This window comes from Gymnodraco acuticeps, unplaced genomic scaffold (assembly GCF_902827175.1).
Source record: "Gymnodraco acuticeps unplaced genomic scaffold, fGymAcu1.1, whole genome shotgun sequence".
NCBI classification, from domain to species: domain Eukaryota; kingdom Metazoa; phylum Chordata; class Actinopteri; order Perciformes; family Bathydraconidae; genus Gymnodraco; species Gymnodraco acuticeps.
In genome coordinates, this window is record NW_022990196.1 from 656,787 (window position 1) to 679,100 (window position 22,314).

A 22,314-nucleotide genomic window follows, 5' to 3' on the forward strand; every position below is an offset into this window, starting at 1 on the left:
ACTCGGACTCGACTCGCACAACCCCTAGGTGACTCGGACTTGGACTTGTGGGGACTCGAGAGTGACATGGACTTGTGAATTGGTGACTTGACTACAACACTGGCAAAAAGTGCCAAGTTGAAATCCAAATTAGGTGCAGAGCGGAAAATGTGTTAAGAGTTTTGGAGATGTGAGGTTTTGCTCTTTGAGTGTAAGATAAAATAATGCCGCTTTATGTGTCATTTTAGTGTGTTAGCAACTGAATAAAACTTTAATATAATTTCACATTTCTACACTAAGTCTAAGGTTTAATCAGCAGCTTGAGAGGATCCACCTGCATCTTCTCTCGCCCGCACAAACACAGATGCTGCAGTCGTTATTCTGAAGAGTTAATCAGCTCTAGACCAGGGCTACAATTAAACCCACTGTCGGATAAACACTTCCTTCTCCAGTTGATGAGAGTGTTTGATTATGCATCTCTATTTACAAATATGATACCTGCAGAACGACTTGTTGCTGTGTGCTTGTTTACAGTACAGAGCACTAGCACAGCCACAAGTTGGAAGCTAGTCCTTTATGTTGTGGGATGGATAGGTTCTGGAAGTAGATCAAAAGTAATCGACAGCTCATAAAATTCATCTCAGAAAATGTACAGGTGGATCTGGCCCTGCATCCTCGTGTTCGTAAAAACGAACAGAAAGCCTGTCCGGATCAAAAGTTCAATTTAGCTAGATGCAATCTCAGGAAAGAAATGCCATCTCACACGGTTCTATCATTGCAGTGATCTGCTATTAGTCCTATAGCAATCATAGCCAAGCCTCCCTGGAGAAGTTTCATAAAAACAGCCTGGGACCTTTGTGTTATCTCTCAGAGTTCTGCTGATGTAAGCTGTTTTCAAGCTACTTTTACAAAGTGGATACCTGTAGATAGAGGGTACGCCACATAACATGCATAACAAGTTTATTGATACACCCTCAAAGACTGAATGACTGAAATGTAGTTTAATGGCATTTCTCAAAGGATATTCTTGTTCATTACATGTATTTTACTAAAGATACTAAAGCTGATATATCCCCTATACTACCACCGTGGTTCTATTTTTAGCATTGTTGGCACCAATAATCATTTAAATCCCAGAATATGGTAGTAAATTGTCTATGTTCAGCACTGTAGCCTTGGAGCTGTGCTAATAAGAAACATATTTCATGTTCTTGGAAAATGTCTGCATTAAGCGCTTTGAGCACCAGGAAAAGCGCTATATAAATACCATATATTATTATTATTATTATTTCATCGACATTGCGTGCTATTGGAACACATTGGAAATATTATTGTACCTTTTGTGATCTCAATATCTAAATCAAAATGTGCAAAATGTTGTTTTTTTTGGCTAATCCAGTGTTTCCTTTTGTTTAAAGGTCCCATGTCATGGCCATTTCCACTGATCATAATTCCATTGTTGAGGTCTACTAGAATAGATTTATATTGTGCAATTTTCCAAACTCACAATGGTTTCTCAAACAGCATCTCTGTAAACTACGTGTATTCACTGAATTTCACTCTCTGCCTTTAACGGCTCGTTGTAGCTCCAATAGCTCCAGCCCCCACCCTCCCTGTGAGCACAGTGTGCTCTGATTGGTCGGGACGTTGTGAATCGCGCTGAGCTCCGTGGAGGTGTGGTTTCCTTGTTTAGCGATACACAGCCAAACACAGCCAAACTCATCCTGAGCACACACAAAGTCACAGCCGAAGTAAATACAATAAGTGTGGCTTGATATTGAGTAAGAAAAGGTTGATAAACGCTGTGAGAATGGGTCTGCAGAGAGAATGGGTCTGCAGAGAGAATGGGTCTGCAGAGAGAATGGGTCTGCAGAGAGAATGGGTCTGCAGAGAGAATGGGTCTGCAGAGAGAACGGGTCTGCAGAGAGAACGGGTCTGTAGAGAGAATGGGTCTGCAGAGAGAACGGGTCTGCAGAGAGAATGGGTCTGCAGAGAGAATGGGTCTGCAGAGAGAACGGGTCTGCAGAGAGAACGGGTCTGCAGATAGAATGGGTCTGCAGAGAGAATGGGTCTGCAGAGAGAACGGGTCTGCAGAGAGAACGGGTCTGCAGAGAGAATGGGTCTGCAGAGAGAACGGGTCTGCAGAGAGAACGGGTCTGCAGAGAGAACGGGTCTGCAGAGAGAATGGGTCTGCAGTGAGAATGGGTCTGCAGAGAGAACGGGTCTGCAGAGAGAATGGGTCTGCAGAGAGAACGGGTCTGCAGAGAGAATGGGTCTGCAGAGAGAACGGGTCTGCAGAGAGAATGGTCTGCAGAGAGAATGGGTCTGCAGAGAGAATGGGTCTGCAGAGAGAATGGGTCTGCAGAGAGAATTTCGCCGCGATCCCAACTGTCTGTTATCAGCCTGCAGCCAGGGAGGAGAAATCAGCAGAGCTGCTTGCACTGAGTGTGTGAGGAAGTCCGTGGATTGGTCAATTTGGACCAATCAGCGGGGGCTTAACGTAACGGCTCCACGGATTGGTCCATTTGGTTTCGGGTACCGCATCGCATCATAATGTAGCTCTGGGCACGGCTACTGGCCATTCCTACGTCACGATATCCAGGAAGTAAACAATGGACAATGATGTATCTCCAACGAGGCGTTTGGGGGAGGTATTTTCTGTGTTAGAGTTTTACTCGCTACATGGTGTACTTTGAGGGTTTTGACTCTGCAGACCGTTTACATGCATAAAAACCTTCATAACACACAAGGGGACGGGTAATAACCGGAAAAGCATGACATGGGACATGGGATCTGTGTGTCCTCCTGTGCACACAGACCATCAACTCACCCAATATTGGCCAGTGGTGGTAAATAGATCAAATCAAATGTTCTGAGTGCAGGAACGACTGTAACATAATGCATTATTAATGGCATGCTAAATAAAACACCAAACACTAAGTGGTAATAAGCCCTTAATCCACATGTTAAACTTGTAAGTGTTTGCCATCATAATGTTTTGAATGCTTCCTGCTGTAATAATGTTAGTCCTGGATTTATCAAAAAACATCTGACTTTGTGGCTGCCTGCTTTGAATATCTGCTTTGGTTAAATGTTATATATATTTGAGCGATGTCTCATAATATTTGTTCTCTGTGCTTTACATTAATGTTTGTATGCAGTAAGCAATTTATAAAAGGTGTAGATGCAGTATTACTCTAACAACACACTCTTTTTATCTCTAACACAACGGATACGACTGAACATCCCCGGCCGGAACAGCACACAAGAGGATGATTGACTTGTGGGGGGGTGTAGGTAGAGATAAACTACAGCATCCTTTCACTCATCCTGTCAATAATGAGGACAAGAAAGAACCTTTCACTGAGAACGTGCATGTGTCCACAAATGATTATAATGCTTCCTTTGTGAAATGGGATGATTTGGCACATAATAGAACATCGAACATTTTGATAGAGACCTCCCCGAGATATCTGATACGTCTGTACAGAAACCTGCCAGTCAAAACAACTAAGAGGGAAGGAGGAAGGAATTTGAAACAGCTGGTCTCTTATTCCACAGCACACGGAGGCATGAGCCCTGTGTTGGTTTGAGGATCATGATGTTTTCTGTAGAAAAAAAACTGTGTCCTTTTCAGCACCTCGGCACAGACGTTTGAAATGCAGATGACAATGGCATTTTGAAAAAATGATGGTCTCCCTAGAGTGTCGGTCATCAGAAGAGCTCCATCCCTGTTTCAGCCCAGGAAACTTGGAGGAGAGTGTTAGCATAAAGTACATTCCTCCCTATTTTCAGTCCCTATGTGTCAACCTGTTTATTTGTTAAAGATTCAAAGGCTTTATTGTCATATGTACTTCCACTACAGCATAGTTGTTCACAGTGGAAGTCTAAATTCCCAGGCTCCTTCAACTAGTGCAACATACAGCATACGTATATAAGACATACACAGAGATAACATGGTGTAAGAGACATAATGATGCAGGTAAAATAGACAGATTAGAAGTTGACTGTGCTATCACCATAAGTAAGTAAAGATACTTCACAGAGCTCAGGAGTTTAGCAGCCTGTGGGATAAAACTGTCCCCCAATGATGGCAGTCGACACAACATAGGCCTATTGTTGAAAGCAACCTAATACTATTTATTTAAACGTAATAGTATTGCTTTCAACTCACCTACTACAGTTATGTGAAATCTGTTGACCTAATACATTTCATTAAAGTTCATGTTTCAGTGTTTTCAGCTCCGTCCTGGTGATGTGCTGTGCAGTTCTCTCACCACCCTCTTTCAGTCTTAGGGTTGAGGGCGGGGCAACTGCCGTACCAGGCCGTGATGCAGCCAGTCAGGATACTTTTATTTTTGCTTTATTTTTCTATTTTCAATATTTTAAAGGTCATTGTCACTTTTGCAACTGCTTCTGCTTCCGCCATAATTCTCAGTGTTCTGAGAGACTCTGTCAAAATGAGCACAATGCAGATAAGACAAAAGCCTTTCCTCACATTTTGGCTCATCACGGCAGTTTCTCGTCGATGCTGCATTTAGCCTAAGTATGATTTTAGTTTATTTTCTGGTTTGTCAGTTAGATGATGGAAGGCTGTTCATAATTCAGCAGTATTCTGTTTCTATCCTCTAAACCAGTGCTGGAATTGGGCCGGTACTCACCGGTACGCAGTACCGGCACTTCTGGTTCTGACCCATGGAGTACCGGCACTTCTTGCTCAGTACCGGCATGCTGGCGGTACTCCGGTACTCATGCACCGTGCCAGTACTCAACACTCTCCCGCCGTTCTTATTATACATCCATATATATATATACAGCCGCCCGGTACTCAGTAGATGCGTCATGAGGTGCCGAACGGACATTCTCATCGCTCTAACCGCTGGAGTTTCACAGCGGCTGTCAGCTGTTTACTCCTGTCATTCAAACAGAACGTGCTGGAGAGGGGGCGGGGCTTATATTCTCCATGTATATACTGTGGTGGAAACGACTATGTCAAAATTAACCTATTTGACCGTGATTTAATAGTAATACACGTTTCAAAATAATAATAATAATAATAATAATAATAATAATGCCGAAGTAACAACATACTGAAAACTGTTAGTAAAACCATGTTTTAATGCTTTACAATTTACATACCTAGATGCACGTGTGTTGTGTTTATGCAGTGCAACTCCCACCCAGTGGGTGGCTATGTAGAGTGATAGAACAGAGCAGGCACGCCCCCGAGAGAAGGAAAGCAAGTCACGTCACAAATTAGCATTTCTAAAATGTTAGCGTGGATTAATAAAAGTGCAAAAAGACAGCGGTTGTCGCCGGAAGAAACTTCAAATACAGAGAATGCTGTGCCTGTGTTGGAAATTGTGTCTGATGGGGAGCTTTCTTTGGTTGATCCTCCTGCTCCAAGTTCTAGTGCATTAGCATTAGCACTAGCTCCGCCGCCTCCTCCAGAGCCTCTAACGTTAGCTGCTGCTGGCGCAACTGCCACCACCAACACCGGGCAAAGCGATGCACCTGACTGCTGGACAACGGACCAGGTGCAATATTTTTGCAAGACCAATGCATGGCTCCTTCTTAAAGATAAGAAGCTAGGATGTCGGATATGCAGAGATGTCAAATCTTTGGGAATACACACTGGACAAGGACTGAAACTGTCAACTGAATGGGGTGAGTGTGCAGTGTCTCATTTCGGTGTTGACAAGGGCAAACAACAAGCTAGCCTGAGAAAAAAAATCAAAGAACATAAAGAATCACAAGCCCATGTAAAAGCTGCTGACATCCTTACATCTGCTTCATGTGAAACTATTCAACATCAAGTGCAGTTTATGCATAAATCTGAATTAGACACCACTATCAGAGTTTTTCGAACGGCATATAAAATTGGCAAACATAGCCGGCCATTCACAGACATGCCAATTGATTTGAATGTACAGAAACTGAATGGGCTGAACGTGGGCAGGGTTTTGCACTCCAATAAAACCTGTGGCGAAATCATCGACCATATAGCTCATGAGCTGAAGAAAAAGATGGCAAAAGACATTACAGAAAAGCAAAGAAAACTCTGTGTTTTGGTCGATGAATCTACCACTATTAGTGGTAAAACGGTGCTTGTTGTGTGTCTACGCTCAGCATTAGCTGATGCTGAGCCCGAAACGTTTTTTTTGGGAGCTGATCGAGTTGGATGGAACAACGGCTGATGACATCACAAAGGCGTTAATGGAGTGTCTTGGAAGAGATTTTAACGAGGACTTTTTAGGTCAGTGTTTCGTTTCTTTTGCATGTGATGGGGCTTCAGTCATGCTAGGGAAGAGAACAGGCGTTGCTACCCAGTTGTGTAGTAAATTCCCAAGCCTGTTTGTGTGGCACTGCTCCAATCATCGTCTAGAGCTGGCAGTTGGGGATGTGGTCAAGGAGGTCTCAGGGCTCAATCATTTCCAGATCTTTTTTGACAAACTCTATTCCTTGTTCCATGCCTCCCCCAAAAATCAGAGGCAGTTAGCGCAGTGTGCGCAAGCAGTCGGACAGCGTCTCCTGGTGATAGGGCGTGTTTTGTCCATCCGCTGGGTGGCTTCAAGTGAAAGGAGCGTCAGAGCAGTCTGGGAAAACTACCGAGTGCTTCATGATCACTTCACAAATGCTGCAAACGACACGAGCAGGGATTCCAGAGACAGAGCAAAGTACAAGGGCCTGGATGATGTGCTCACATCTGCAACGTTTGTCAGCAATCTGGGACTGATGTACGATGCGCTCACAGAGCTCAGCGACCTCTCTCGGCAACTCCAAAAAAGAGAGATGACACTGCCTACAGCAGATAGGCTCTTAACTCGAGAAATACAAGTTTTTGAATCCATGGTCACCATGCCTGGCCCACACATGACTACAGTTCATACAGCTCTAGCTGAGAAGTCCTTCAAGGGTGTTGCCCTGCGTGAGAATGGCAGGCTTGTACAGATTCATACAGGTCAGTTTTTCCGCAGTATGGTAGAGAATCTGAGACACAGAATGACTTCCACAACCTCCTCTCATGTCAGCACAAGAGAAATCCCATTACATGGCCGGGAGGCCCGGGACAATCAGCTAATCCAGGACATGAAAGTTATCCATCCTGGAAGTTGGCCTGAAGAGGAGTTAGACGTACAGTATGGGGACGTAGAGGTGCTACGTTTGTGCGAAGTGCTGAAAGTGGACAGAAGAGAGACTGTTCAGGGCTTTCGCGAATACAAGGAAACCAGGGCATCCCGTACACCTGCTGCCATGGAGCCTCTACTGAAAGCAGTCCGAACCATCGCTGTCTCCACTAGTGAGTGTGAGCGGGCATTCAGCTGCATGAACGATATCCTTACTGCAAAAAGGAATGCTCTCTCTGTCAGCCGACTGTCCAGCCTGGTTTTCATTAAATGTAATGGACCATCACTAGGACAGTTCAATCCGGAACAGTATGTGAGGTCCTGGCTGGCAAAGGGAAGGAGAAGTGCTGATGAAAGAGCCTGTCCAGCTCCAGCCCCTGATACTGATGTCCCCAAGGCCTTCTGGAGCCTTTTCTAACAATGTGAAGTATATTGCAAAGCAGCTCACCCAGTGAGAAGACTTTTGGCATAATGTGCCGATTTGTACAGATCCTGGAGATAGAAGGACTTCAGACCAACCATGGAGTTATCTGATCAGCTTGGTGTTCAATGTAACTCTTTACCATGGCTCAGACTTTGTTACTTGCAGTTACAGTTTCTCATTTTAGATTGTGCAAATTTTGCATTTGTTTTTACATGTTCTTTGTTCATGCTCTTTATCATTTTTCTGAGTTGGAAAGTTAGATTGCATCATAGTTTACTTTATACATATTTGTATTCTTCAGTGGTGAAGTATATTGCAAAGCAGCTCAGCCATGTGAGAAGACTTTTGGCACTTTTTCGTTTTTCGTTTTCTGAGTTGGAAAGTTAGATTGCATTCAAAATGTACAGAAATACTTAATTTTGTTAAAGCTTTTTATAAAAAATGCTTCTGACCAGAGCTTTGTTTCCTTGTCATTAATGTTGAACACCACCAGAGGGGCTCTCACCTGAAAGGTCTCTGCTTCATGTGTCTTCAGCAGAAGATCTAGACTTTGATTGCTATATTTTCAGTTAATATTGACCTTACTGAGCTTTAGCCATATCCGCTGCCTATCATAAAAAATGTTAAGTACAGTGAACCTTTCTAAAATATACAGTAGTAAAGAGACAAACCCACCAGCATTATAGTAGCCAAATTCTTGTTTGTGGGCTGTATATATAAAATTGACTTGAAAAAGTTGCTGATTTTAGAGTACTGGCACCTTTTTCATTCCAATTCAAGCACTGCTCTAAACCAGGGCTCTCCAACACGTTGACGTTGGGAGCTTTTCAGTAGCTCGCCGCTCGATTATCGATTATAGCGTAGTAAGGTTGCTTCTTGATTTTTCGGCCGCGGCTGGAAAATAACGTTTTTTTATTTTAGAATATTTTCTGTCACACGAATATCAAATTGGTCGGTGACGCAGTGATCAAGGAACAGACGTGACAGTGGCACAGCGACACCACACACGGACCAGTCTGCTTTCTCCAGGAACACCAGTCCAGAACCAACAGCAGAAGGACCCGCTCTGAATCAGTCCGTGTCGCTGCGGCTCAGAGACACACAGGGAGGGATTTGTGTTTTTGAAAAACACTCGTTATCGTCATGTCAGGTTTTTGATGGATTTAATCAAGTCTTGGATTGCAGAGTATGAATGTCCTCTTGCTATTTTCAGTTGATAAATACTTGTGTAAAGTTTGTGAAGGCAGGAGGAAAGATTCCGCGATCACCGTCTCCTCTCCGTTCCTCCAAACCCCGCCCTGAAAATAATGAGTGACAGGCTGATAGTGACTCGATAGAAACTTTATTATTCACTTAAACACTGATTGAGATATAATGAAGCTAATTTAATCTCATACATTCATGGGATTTATGCAACAGTAAAACAGAGAATAAGTGTGCACCCACATGCAGTATTTTAGTTGTTATATGCTGTTGTAAATACTCCTGTTGTCTGCTGTGTTCAGACTTAAGTCCTGTGTGTGATGCCACATTCAGGACCTTCAGTGTCCTTTTTTTAACAGAAGACCGTTGCTAGAAGCTGCAGCTAGACTGCAGAAGCATTAGTTTTTTGTTTTTGAGAATGGAACAACTTCACACACAGATATAGGGAGGCTAGCCCTAAGTGGGTACACTCCAGCATACACCTCTATGGTGGACTCCATGCAGTGCCATTCATCTCACTGACTGTGAAAAAGAGTGAATGCACTTATTTGACCATAAGTGCACGATGCTTGTAAGGTGGTGATTAAGGACATTTATGTGAATTCTCACTATGTGGGCCATAATAATATGTGAGACGTTTTCGTTTTCTTGGACCTTGATGTAAAGTTAAGATTTGTGATAAGCTTTAGGTATTGCAATTCCGTACGTGTACAAAAGTATAGCTTAATTCAACTGATGAGTGCTATGTGAATAAATGGAAGTGATGCGATGCAAGTAGCTCTTGGCCACTTTGATTTTTTCAAAGTAGCTCTCAGATGAAGAAAGGTTGGAGACCCCTGATCTAAATCATCTCAGATTAAAATGATATTTCATCTGCTGCTTTAACAATACACAGCAATGTAAAATATGCAGTTGTAACATTCAATACCTGTGCTTTACTGTTATATGCTCCGCCTGAACAATATTAATGACCACTCAAGCTATTAATTATGAAACATTTACAGTTATGAGGAGTAGCCCTATAACCTCCAGCAGGTAATCATGTAATCATCGATACCTCAAGAGTGCAGAAGGATGAGTTAGAATTGAATGCAAATGTAACACATCCAGTGGCTTGAGGCTCAACGTTTGAATAGAACAGGCTAAAAAACAAGCTGCTGACAATTTGGCCTTGGTGCATTATGAAAAATATGGTAGCAAAAACACATTCCTCAAGGTCTGGGCAAGATGTGATGGGAGGGCAGATACACCACGGGGCTCAGTGGCAGAATATCATCTGCCACATACATGAAACTGTAATCTGATTCACCCTGGAGGCCTCCTTAGCTAGGTTTAATTCAACCTCCAACCTTGCAGGGAAACAGAGGGCAAGAGAGGTCTGACGCCATCATTGTTCACCATAGCAGCTCAGCCAAACAGGAGACAATAATGCTCCAAAGATCTTTTTAAATAAAGAAATAGGAGATGACAGAGATATGAAAGAGGCTTGGTTTGTGTCTGAAAAGCTACATTACAGACACAACTGCTCGGTTATAATAGAACAGACGCTATTATGTGTTTAGTCAATAGGATGGCCGACACGAGGTTTTATTGTGTCAATTACAGAGACTCCAACAAATCTAATAGAAACAAACATAAACCCACACCAATAGTAGAGTGTGCAGGCCTGGTAATGTCACTCATACGTGTGATTCTATGGAATGCCATTTAAGCCAATATTAAATAAATAAATATATACATAAATAATTAAATAAATACATATATATATAAATATGCCTATGAAATAAATTATAAAATAAATAAATTAGGCAATAAATATGTATACATGTACATTTAAATACACATTTATTTATTTCATGGGACTTTTATTTCATAATGACACATTTATTTATTTCAAGAGACTTGTATTTCATAATGACACATTTATTTATTTCAAGAGACTTGTATTTCATAATGACATATTTATTTATTTCAAGAGACTTGTATTTCATAATGACATATTTATTTATTTCAAGAGACTCGTATTTCATAATGACATGTATTTATTTAAAGAGACTCGTATTTCATAATGACATATTTATTTATTTCAGATGACTTGTATTTCATAATGACGCGTTTCTTTATTTCAAGAGACTCGTATTTCATAATGGCTTATTTCATGTGACTTGTATTTCATGATGAGACATTTCCATTCCTTATATGCAAATGAACGGGGCGTGGTTAGCTCACAGGTCCAGAGACCCAGACCAAAGCAACAGCACCACACTGACTACTCGAGAAGAGGAAGAAAATGGAGGAGAAGGACTATAAGGCAAACTACTAAATTCTCAGAGTCAGACATCGCATGTAATCTGATACTCTAAATTTCACCCGCCAGAAATGTTCGCTTCTTCTTCTTCGGTGTAAATTGTCCGTTGGCAAACCAGTTGACTTCTTCTTCTGTCGGTTTTTTGGCGGATTGCAAACAACTTTAAGGTGCATACCGCCACCTACTGTACATGAGTGTGAATCATCATATCATTCCATCTCTTAACTCATGGACGTATCTATGATCTAATCCAAAAATAAATAAATTAGGGCTGTCAAACGATTACAATTTTTAATCAGATTAATCACAGTTTAAAAATTAATTAATCATGATTAATCACCATTCGAACTATGTCCAAAATATGTCATTTCTTTATGTATATTGTTGTGGGAATGGAAAGATACATGAAAGAAGGCGGATATATCCATTTAACATGTTTATTGTAAACAATTTCTGTGTGTCAAAATGAAAGAGAGCACCTATCAATCATCAAACCGTGGGGTCTTAATTCATTACGTATTGATTTATATTTTACTTAGAAACTTCAGGAAAGTCGACGGGGGGGGGCGCGCTAGTGGAGTGGAGTACTTCGTGACCAGAGTGTGAACGTTGTGATCAGCTGTTTTAGCGCAGTTCTCCAGTGAAGGGGAGGAGTCTCCCTCCGCAGCCGGTTGGCGTAGTTTTGGCACAATTCCGTTGTACAGACCGACGTTAACAGCAGCCCTGTCTGTGCACACGGAGACCGACTCTGTCGTCCGGTGATCTAACCGCCTTCTGGAAAAGCTTCACTAGTACGTCGGTACGCAAATGCGCTTTGTGACACAAGTGACGGTACGCATTTCAGATTACGCACATAACCTGCGTACCAGTTATGTGCACCCCTGTACTACAGCTAAAGTATTCTCCGTCGGGACTTCCTGCAACAACACCACGCCGTTATCTTGATTCTGATTGGCCAGAAGACATTATCAAAGATGTTCTATTTGGAAGATGATCACTACGTGACAAAAGTTTTCAAAACCGTTTCTGGTCTTCCGTATTTCCAGACAAGTGGCTACTGAAATCAATCTTACTAGCTGCTGTCTGTGCAATTTACTCAGCGCCAGTTGGCGGACTTTATTTTGCTACTTTAACATCATTTTTCATGGTGGGGCTAAGCCATTTCTTGGTATGGGTGTAGCCTACCCCAGCCATACCCTGTCTTTATAAATATTTGTCTGCTGGCATACCAACAGACCAGCATGTATCTATCACCAACTTATGTTAGTATTAAATATACAATGTATTGTGGTAACTATCAAAATAAAGACATTGTATAGTGTTCATAACAGTATTTTTATTTCATAAATTATACTTGATACAATAATATTACAAAAAAAAACCTACATCTAAATAAATATATCATCTAAAAAAGATGCATTTGATTTAAAAATAACAAATATAATTCAAAATGTAAACAGCAACAAAGAAATTATAAACATTTTTTTTCTTTTTCTTGTTAATATCCATTATCTTCTCTGTTATGTATCTTCCGGTCTTTGCCAATCTGGCCAGCATTTCTTGGTCCTCCACGTCTTTCTCATGCAGCCACTGCTTGAAGCAAACTGAAAATAAGAAACAACAATGTTTTAACAAATCTTATTCAATTATGTGATGATAGAACTGCAAACAGAATAGCTGTAACTTTAACAAAATGCAATGTAATGTAAAATAAATAACTCAGTTACCTCTAATCATTACCCCATGTTTGTATCATTGAGTTAACTCTGTGTGTTGCTGCTAGCATACATAATATATGGATGGGGCTACAGAGCTACTAGAAAGACAGTCGAACCCGGTGCATTCCTCCGTCTGAATGTGGAGCACTTTTGCTAAATGTTTAGACAAATAGCTTGTGTTACCGCCCTTACATGCTAAATTCTTATTGCAATATTGGCAACGAGCATTTTCCACCTCAAGACCAAGCCCCCAGGAAGTGTACTACAATTTCCTTATCAGTCTGTGACGTCGACCGGCCCAGAAATACTTTTTCCCATTGACTAACATTGGGAAAGAGACGTCTGTAACTCGGTGGATAATTTTTTTGAAACTAAATAAACTACCCAGTATGAACTATTGTATAGCCCTAGAATCATTAAGTTCTTAAAGTTGTAAAATGCACTAAAAGCCGAATCTAGATTTATTCTCTCTCTCCATTCTTTCTAGTGAGCCGAGAGTGTGTGCTCGGGGGGCGGGGCTTAAGGGGCGCATGCTCTGTGAGCGCACAAACGGGTTATTCTGCTCTGACAGCCAGGCGTGACGGGTAATCTGTGACGTTTCGCTCTCTCAAAAGTTGGGCCATTTTGACTTCATGCGCCAATGAGCAGCTCTCATAGGAAAGAACGAAGCCCCTCCTCCGACGCTGTATCCAGTTCTTATTATACATCCATGCTCAAGACGGGTAACATAACTACCCTCGGGGCGCTTAGTTCTCTCCGCCATGTGTTTGTGTGCGCACGTGTGTGTGTGTGTGTGTGTGTTGCATGCATGCATGTAGCAGGTTCTGTGTGTAAACTGCCCCACCCCCTCGCACACAGACAGGGGAGAGAGATCTCGTCTGGATTGGAAAGATCGAAAATAAATCATAGACTCACTTTGTAGTCTTATTGCATATTAGAAACGGAGTTGCAGTAAGACTGCGATATAATGTTTATGTAGATATAATACATATGACATCTATTTTTTAAATGTCTCCCGTAACGATAAAAAGATTGATAACATTGGACGTTAACGGTACCACGGTCTTTAATAATTCAGCCCCGGGGCCCGTTAATACTGGGGCTCGGTACCCATCCCTAGTTTTAATTATTACATCATCAATATTACATTTCAAATAACCAAGTACTTGGTTACCAACACAAAGCGCAAGTGGCTAGTGCTGCTAAGAACATACCTGGTGATGGTGATGATGGTGGCTCTTCGCTGCAGGATCTGGTCGATGTCCTCCTAGCAGAAGCGATTGCCTTCGTCGTTCTCGTCCATGATGGCGGCGAAGGCTCCTTTCCTCAGCAGGTCCTCGATCTCCTTCTTGGAGAACTGCTGGACCGGCTAAAGGCGACGCAGAGAGACATTTACACAAGTGGATTTAGAAAACTCTTTTTGAAAATAAACTAAGCGTACTGCAACAGCGACTGACCCAAAAATGACTTGGCATCTAGAAATATGACAGATTTTCTTTTTCTCACCCCGTTGTTGTTGCCACTCATGCTCTGCAGGACGGGACGGTCCAGCCCGAGCTTCAGACTAGCTTTATCCAGCATTTCCCTCTCATAGTTTCTAGTGATCAGACGGTACACCTCCCCCGCCTTAGACTGGCCAAAACGATGACACCGAGCTTGAGCCTGAAATAAAAAATGAAAAGAGGGGTCAAAAGAGCATCATGTGCAGCTGCTGTTCAACGTTTTTAAGCATTAAATGGGAAAATAATATACACTTAAAGAACCGAGGGAATAAACGGAAAGACTGTTGTTGTTGTAGCCCTATTGAACTATCTTTAGGACAGACAGAGCAGATATATATATATATTGTACCTGCAGGTCATTTTGAGGGTTCCAGTCAGAGTGGAATATCACACAGGTGTCTGCAGCAGTGCTCTTGATCAGGTGTTTGATGTGGGCTGGCATGATCCTTTCTGCAGCGATGAATAAAGAAAACAAAGAAGACATTATTAATAATAGTAACAACAATAATATTAGTATAACTATTTATATAGCACTTACACAATAATTGCAAAGTGATTCTCACAACAAAAATAAAGAACAAAACAATAAAAAAACTAATTATTATAGGAATGTTAAAATACAAATAAATGATAAACATTCTGAGAGGCCGACTACCAAAGGTAGACTCCCGGCCACACGAGGACGAAAACGGCTAAAAGCATAGGATTAACGCAAACGCAATCGCAAACAAGCTTCCCTCCACACGCAATAGTTATCCGGATAGTGTCTGTCCACACGAGACCGCTCCGTTTAGCTCCAACCGCTGGAGAAGCTGCAGTACATATGCAGGAGCCTGTACGTGGCGCTGTAACTTCCTCCACAAAAGCAGCGAAGAAGCATGGTTGTCATGGTTGCCCTTCTGTTTATTCTCCGCGGTGGGGGCCGAGGGAACCGGGCAGAGTTTTTCGCCAGTCAACGTGTATTAAAGTTTAAACCTTCCGACAAAATTATAAAAGTGCCGGTCAAAGGTCTTCTTTGTTATTTATTGAGCTTTAAAACAAATGAATAACGACTCTATATAATATAATAATAAAATACACGGAGCCTCTCTTTTTCCTCCCTCTCTTCGGACAGCGTCAGTGTCTGTTTCATGCAGCAGCTGATCCAGTAATGAGTGACCCGGCCGACAGTAAAAATAAACATAAGTATAACTAGTTTAGGTAGTTTGAGAGGTGTCTCCGTCCTGTCAGATTAGACTTCACTCGCGTTTATGTCCATATCGAGAGAAAGATAAATAATCTGAATTCAGTGTGCAGTTTACTTTGACGCGGGGGTGAGCAGCAGAGGTGGAGAGAGGCGGGGCTATTGCGCAATCATTATCAGAAAATGATCGCTGAAGCTGCAGTACATATCCACAAAAGCAGCGAGTAAGATCCCCCCGGATGTGTAAGTCTGCTGTAGATGTTGCACAAAGAACTGTAGCATGGTCAGTAGCGTCCGGAGCACGATAGCAACTCTGCGATCCGCCATTGTTGTTGTTGTTGGTGGCGAAACACATCAGCAATGGCGCGGGGCACGCGGAGGTGAGCAGCAGAGGTGGGGAGAGGCGGGGCTATTGCGCAATCATTATCAGAAAATGATCGTATAGGGCGCACACACGGAGCTGTTTGACCCCCCAGAGCGTTGCGTATGCCGTTCTATCCACCTTGGGACCCGTTATCGTTTCCTCAGTCGTTTAGTGCCGTATGCGGTCGTCCTCGTGTGGCCGAATGGTCTATATGACACTAAACAGTAACGCAAACGGCCGTTTTTGTCCTCGTGTGGCTGCAGCCTCAATGGCTCTTGATGGCATCAATGAGCAGTCCCAAAACATGCTGCTGTATAAAAAGAAATAGGTCCAGATTTCTTCTATTTAGTGTTGGATGATTTGTTGTATTGATTGCTGATGGATGTTAAGATATGTTTTACAATTATAACAAAAAGATTATTGTATTTGGAATCAAAAAGTTTACAAATCGTAGTTTTAATAAAATGACTAGCAATATAGGATTTATTCAACAGCGGTAAAGTATTAAGTTACTAAATGAACGTACACTGAACTGTAAAACTTACCACTATTTAGGAAAGGACCTGATCAGAAGGATTGACTAGTAAGACAGCAAAGAGGCGGAGGAGGTCTCTGTCATGTACAACCATTGGTAGATGTTACAATGTTACACCTGAAAGAAAGATAAGGAAATAAGACAACACAGGAGGACAAACATCTTCTTAAGTAAAAGACCAAATCATGTCAAGCTTTAACCTGAGGCTGTTTTTTCAGTCTTTACAATGCACAGTTGGAAATTACATTCCAAAGGCTAAATTCAAACTCAACACCATAAATAACTGGGTACCAAAGTGCTTTACCTGATAGGACACGTTCCACACGGAGCAGCAACCATCCGGCTGGGCCGTATGCTGCATATCATCTCCTCCCTCTCCACTGTTTCCAGTAGATCTCTACTGCCTGTCGAATAAAACTGAAATGACCCAAAACAATCATATTTCAAAAGTTAAAAACAATAACTTGCTTTTGGCATTCAAATGTATTATAATCTCACCTTTTTCCTGGATGTCAGGAAGGCGTTCCCTTCAAGTCCGCAACCAGTCATAGGAGTTCAAATGCAAAGCCTGAACGATGACAAGAGCGAGAGACTTACATGTTACAAGATAAGTAATACCAGAGCAGTGTTTAGGACATGCAGAGAACAGATCAAATCCCCTGACAGGCTCACACACTTTGGTGATGTCCTCATCTGATAATGATGTTTCATTTTTAGCAGCAAAGTAACATTACTCAAGGTATATGTTGGACCCAACTCATGTACAGTATGTTTTGCATCTCCTCAACAATGGTCTGTATAGTTGAGTAGAAACAAACTGTCCCTACAGTTTCAGGTAGATTAACAAAGAAAAGTTTGCAATGAAGCACAAAACCCCTCTTTGTATTAAGCTAGCTGACACAAAAAGTACAGCTTAACATGCTAACCTGGTGGAGTTAGCTAACGTTAGCTAACTTCATGTCCAACACAAAACCTCTAACGTGCATTACATTGACGATTTTAAACACAACTTAACTCTCTCAACTTGTAAAATAACGTTAATTTAACATACCCTTAAATAACTACATCACGTTTTTCAGGGGCAACACAAACTGCAGAAAACGTTAGCTGCTAACTGTTGTTAGCTAAGACAGCTAGCTCGTAACGATAGCCTCCTAGCAAACGTAAGGTTACGTTAACATTAACTTAACGTTGTAAGAAAGCAAAACGAACCTTCGAGACATATTTTACTCTCATACTGGGTGTAATTGTGTAGCGTTGCTTACCTCCAGAAGGACTTTTAGCTGTTTCCCAGTAGAGACTAGAGAGAGCTGTCAGAGCGGTTGCTCTCAGAAGAGCAGCATTGGGCGGACCAGAGAAGACCAGATAAGACCAGATAAGAACCAGTTAAGTCTTGGAGCCCACCGACGTCTTCCATGTTGTTATTTTCATTTAGTAGTTTGCCTTATAGTCCTTCTCCTCCATTTTCTTCCTCTTCTCGAGTAGTCAGTGTGGTGCTGTTGCTTTGGTCTGGGTCTCTGGACCTGTGAGCTAACCACGCCCCGTTCATTTGCATATAAGGAATGGAAATGTCTCATCATGAAATACAAGTCACATGAAATAAGCCATTATGAAATACGAGTCTCTTGAAATAAAGAAACGCGTCATTATGAAATACAAGTCATCTGAAATAAATAAATATGTCATTATGAAATACGAGTCTCTTGAAATAAATAAATGTGTCATTATGAAATACAAGTCTCTTGAAATAAATAAATGTGTCATTATGAAATACAAGTCTCTTGAAATAAATAAATGTGTCATTATGAAATACAAGTCTCTTGAAATAAATACATGTGTCATTATGAAATAAAAGTCCAATGAAATAAATAAATGTGTATTTAAATGTACATGTATACATATTTATTGCCTAATTTATTTATTTTATAATTTATTTCATGGGCATATTTATATATATATGTATTTATTTAATTATTTATGTATATATTTATTTATTTAATATTGGCTTAAATGGCATTCCATATGATACAGCCAGTGCTGTTGCATAAAGTTAAAGGATTGTGTGCATATTATTTATTTTATTAGTTTACATTTGATCTATAACAGAAGAGACCACAATACACCAATAATAAATGTTCCTACTAGCGAGCATTGCATTGTGCACAGCCAAAGCCTTATAAGCCTTTCAAGTGATGAAGTAAATGAAGGTAATGAATTACATGCTTGGCGATGAATTAATAAATCACAGACATTACTTGAAAAAGCCTCTAATTGAAGATATATGAACTCAAAAACAGCATTAAATGGGAATATCAAAAGGGGTCGTGAAATACATTTGATGGAAATCAATTTATTTTGATGCATGTACTGTACTTCCACACGCAGCTACTTATTGCTGCATCATCAATTGACATTAACATTAAGTCATATTACTATATCAATTTGATAGAAAATGCCCATAATGGGCGGCCTGTTGTTCCTCCCTTCAGGTGCTGGTCCTCTACCAGGGTTCTACTCAGTATCTGTTCCTAGCACTGTGCTCGTCTGGACAGAGATCTCTGAGGTCGTTTCTGAGATTTGCTGGGGTCACTCTCCCAGTTTGGAGGTTACAGCCTCCCATGTTTTATGAATTTGCTGTTACCCGTCTACATTCCTCTCCAATAAATCCCATCTCAGCACCAGCTGTGGGTTTGACCTGTTAGAATGGGCATGCATGTAAGTGTTTTTTTGCTATTCTTTAATTGTCTGGTACAGGTTAACCACCAATAACATGTTTGGTGGTCAAATTCTTCTCCTGTCCAAGTGTTGCATTGTCCTTGGGCAAATTACTGAACCCCAAATGGATTAAGGTGGCTGTATGGTAGCTCATGGCCTTCACTGTGAGAGAGTATGTATGAATAAGAAGCCAATTGTAAGGCAACATCGATAAAAGCACCTTATAAATGCAGACATTTACCATTTGTGAGACAAAAATGAAATGAAATGTGTGTTCTGAAGCTAAACCAGTATTCATGGGCAGAGAATCTGATGTTTAACTTTTCTTAATGGGAAACAAATGAAACCATCAACCAGGTGAAGCTAATGCAGTGTGAAGTACATGCATGTTTCTAAAGTAACCACCTTCAAAATGCTGCATTTTATTATGAATCAGCTAAGTTGTTTAATTATTTGGAGTAACACAGTGGTTTCTGTTGTAAGAGCAGATATTATGATCCTGCTGTCTGTGCTTTGTCTAGGCTAAAGCTCAGATGGATCTGCTTCATCCTCTCTAAGATTGTAAACCAAAAAAGACAATATAATAATTATGGGTTTGCCCTCAGATAATAATTATTTAGCCTTGCTTCAAGAGTTGGGCACTGCACCAACTAAAACATCTTATAATTCTAAAAAAGGCCAAAGATTAAAAATGTTTGAAAATAATGAAGTTGTGCACAGTCTTCGATCTGATACATCATATTGCCAGCAAAACTGTGCTTTAAACCTCTGCAGTGGTGTTGCATATGCATACGGTTGAGCAGACATATCGACTCATATCCATTTTGTTATTTGGTCTGGAGAATTTCACCTAATTTCACACATATCCACGGCAGAGCGCTGGGAGTTTGAGCTCTCAGTTGACATCTCACTAACATGCGTGACGGAGGCAGAATAACTACCATAGTCTGATATAGAAGTCGTTCATGCTCACAATTGTCAATTTTGCCGGGTCGGAGATAGCCAGATGGATCCAAGATACAGCTGTCCATCATCCTGAACAATCACATTTCCTTATCGTTCATCAATCTGAATTACTACGGACAGTGTCTGATAACATGCAGCAAATCCCAGCCTCAGGGCCCAGGCTTCGATTTGTGCCACAGTTTATTATTCCCACAATCACTGGGAGAAAGTGACGGCAGGAAATGTTCTGCAGGGAGATCCACTGACTGCAGGACAGCATGATCCATCATGGGAAAGTTGAAAGTGCCCATCTTGTTGTATCTTAAACTTTATACCCGCTCCAGCATGCAGATATATCCCTCTGCCATCTGCATACTGCAGAGACTGAACATTAATCAGGGGGGGCTGATATACCTAGATGTCTCACCTAAAAAGAGGCAAATGCACATTTAGAGGTGAAAACGAAAAACATTCTATGACCATATGCCAGAAGTGTGAGTAATTAATTTGAAATTAGCAGGAGAGGGAGCGGGTTGGGGGCATGCAGATTGTCTGTGCACCGGTTAGACATTGGCAGCCTCCGCTCAGTTGGAAGGTTCCTTGTGTGATTAATCTGTTTTCCTGTGTTTCAAGTCCAATGTTCACCAGATGCTTGTATCATAAAGAAACAGCGGCTGCTGCCAATCAGGAGCCTAACACTTCAGTAATTCTCTGCTCGCCATCTGAAGACACAAACAAAACACATCATTCCTCTGCCCCTCAATTTGACAAGTCACATGTCTTTAAAGTGGGAAATAGGAGGTCCATGACAAGGTTTCATAATGATTTTAACAGAGATAATGGTACATCTAATACTTCAAAGCTTAACAAAATATTAGAGAAACCATTTTATTCATTCCCAAAGGGATATTTGATGATTTGTATCCAGTTAATCTTTTCATCATATTTTAGGATTATTGGACATGATCAAACAGTGTCTTCCTTTCAAAAAGAAATTGCAGTGTGTTGGATCTTAAGAAAATCAAGACATTTAGCATGTGATTTCTATGTTGACTGCTGACAGGAGATTAGAGATACACATTGTACTATATGGAAAAAAGCATATTTGTCTCTATACTGTGTACATCAAGCAGCTGCAGTACATTGGTGTTTTGGTGTAACAAGGAAAGATGGGAAGTAACAAGATATATCAGACGTGCACATGCAGACACACACACCAGGGGATGAGCAGCAGAGAGCTAATAACCCATCAAAAGAATAACTGTGGCTGCCAAAGCATATGAGTTCAAGCAGAGCCGACGAACAGGAGAAGACCGCAGTGTGCTCCGGCTCCCGACCAGACGTCCCGACGCTTCACAACATGACCTCCATTTTTCAGACAAATCAATCTATGAGCGACGGGCTAATTGCCAGGAAACTCGCAGCGTGACCCATTAGGCTCCCGTTCCACCCACGCACACAGAGTGACATGACAAGCCGGCAAATAATGCGGAAAAGAATGGTTTGGCGAAAGTAAAATGAAATAAAATACAAAAGCTAGTAGTTTTAATTGGTGGTGCTGCAGTATTGCACAGAGATGTATAGTTACACTCTTCTCTGGCAAACACCACACCCTAATTGAAGTCAGTTTTCAGATGAGTGATGTTTCCAAGTCTCATTATCTGAAGCTTCAAGTTGCATGTGTAGAGTGTTCGGTAGAGTCTGCTCAGGCTGTGTCAAATGACCTTGTGTGAACTAACCACAATTGACATTTGTTGTTCAAAAGCATGTCAGAGCTTGCTTTAATGGTCTGGTGGTTCAGTGGTTTCAGTAAATGTCTCTCCTCTAATAATACTGGACTAGAAGAGTTTGATCTAGTTTAAGATGGAGAAAGCCGGGAGCGCATGCTATTTCCTGGTGTCAATTACCAACAAATCTCAACTCATTTAATAACATCTAATAACAACTAACAAGGTTACTTTTAAAAGCTAAATATGTTCAGTTCTGAGCAGAAAGATCGTCCTCCACACTTGGGGGATCACAAGAAAGAGAAAATCATTTATCACAATATTTTTGACCAAATAACTCGACACCATAGCAACAAAAGGGTTAACCCTTAGTTCTTTCAAAAAAAGATGATCACATTACATAATGAATTGATAAATATAATAAAGTAATTTGGATAAACTAAGTAGGTAAAGGCAAATGAAATCCTTTAAGTAGAAAATGAATACGATACGTGGATCTTAATATCTAAACCAAAACAATATCATGGCTAGTGGAGCCTCACAGCACCCCCCCTTTCCCACGTCCATTCGCGCTGTCTCGCTGT

At 41.2% G+C, this 22,314-nt stretch overlaps 2 protein-coding genes across 4 annotated transcripts in view; both read right to left on the bottom strand.

Annotated features, from left to right (window-relative positions):
* The window catches only part of opcml (opioid binding protein/cell adhesion molecule-like), a 549,099-nt gene that overhangs the window by 182,109 nt on the left and 344,676 nt on the right, over positions 1-22,314 (bottom strand). The gene's annotated exons all lie outside the window — the stretch shown is intronic.
* On the bottom strand, positions 12,358-17,914 carry LOC117547318 (chromodomain-helicase-DNA-binding protein 8-like). Of its 2 annotated transcripts, XM_034217947.1 has the most exons (8): positions 17,609-17,914; positions 16,842-16,911; positions 16,648-16,760; positions 16,354-16,460; positions 14,611-14,711; positions 14,266-14,421; positions 13,974-14,128; positions 12,358-12,645 (listed from the first exon to the last, which is right to left on the bottom strand). In XM_034217947.1, the coding sequence occupies exons 5-7, from the start codon at positions 14,701-14,703 to the stop codon at positions 14,027-14,029; spliced, it is 351 nt and encodes a 116-aa protein (XP_034073838.1). In that variant the 5' UTR covers positions 14,704-14,711; positions 16,354-16,460; positions 16,648-16,760; positions 16,842-16,911; positions 17,609-17,914; the 3' UTR covers positions 12,358-12,645; positions 13,974-14,026. The 2 variants fall into 2 exon arrangements, with proteins under 2 accessions (XP_034073838.1, XP_034073837.1); XM_034217946.1 differs by having other exon boundaries at positions 16,648-16,911.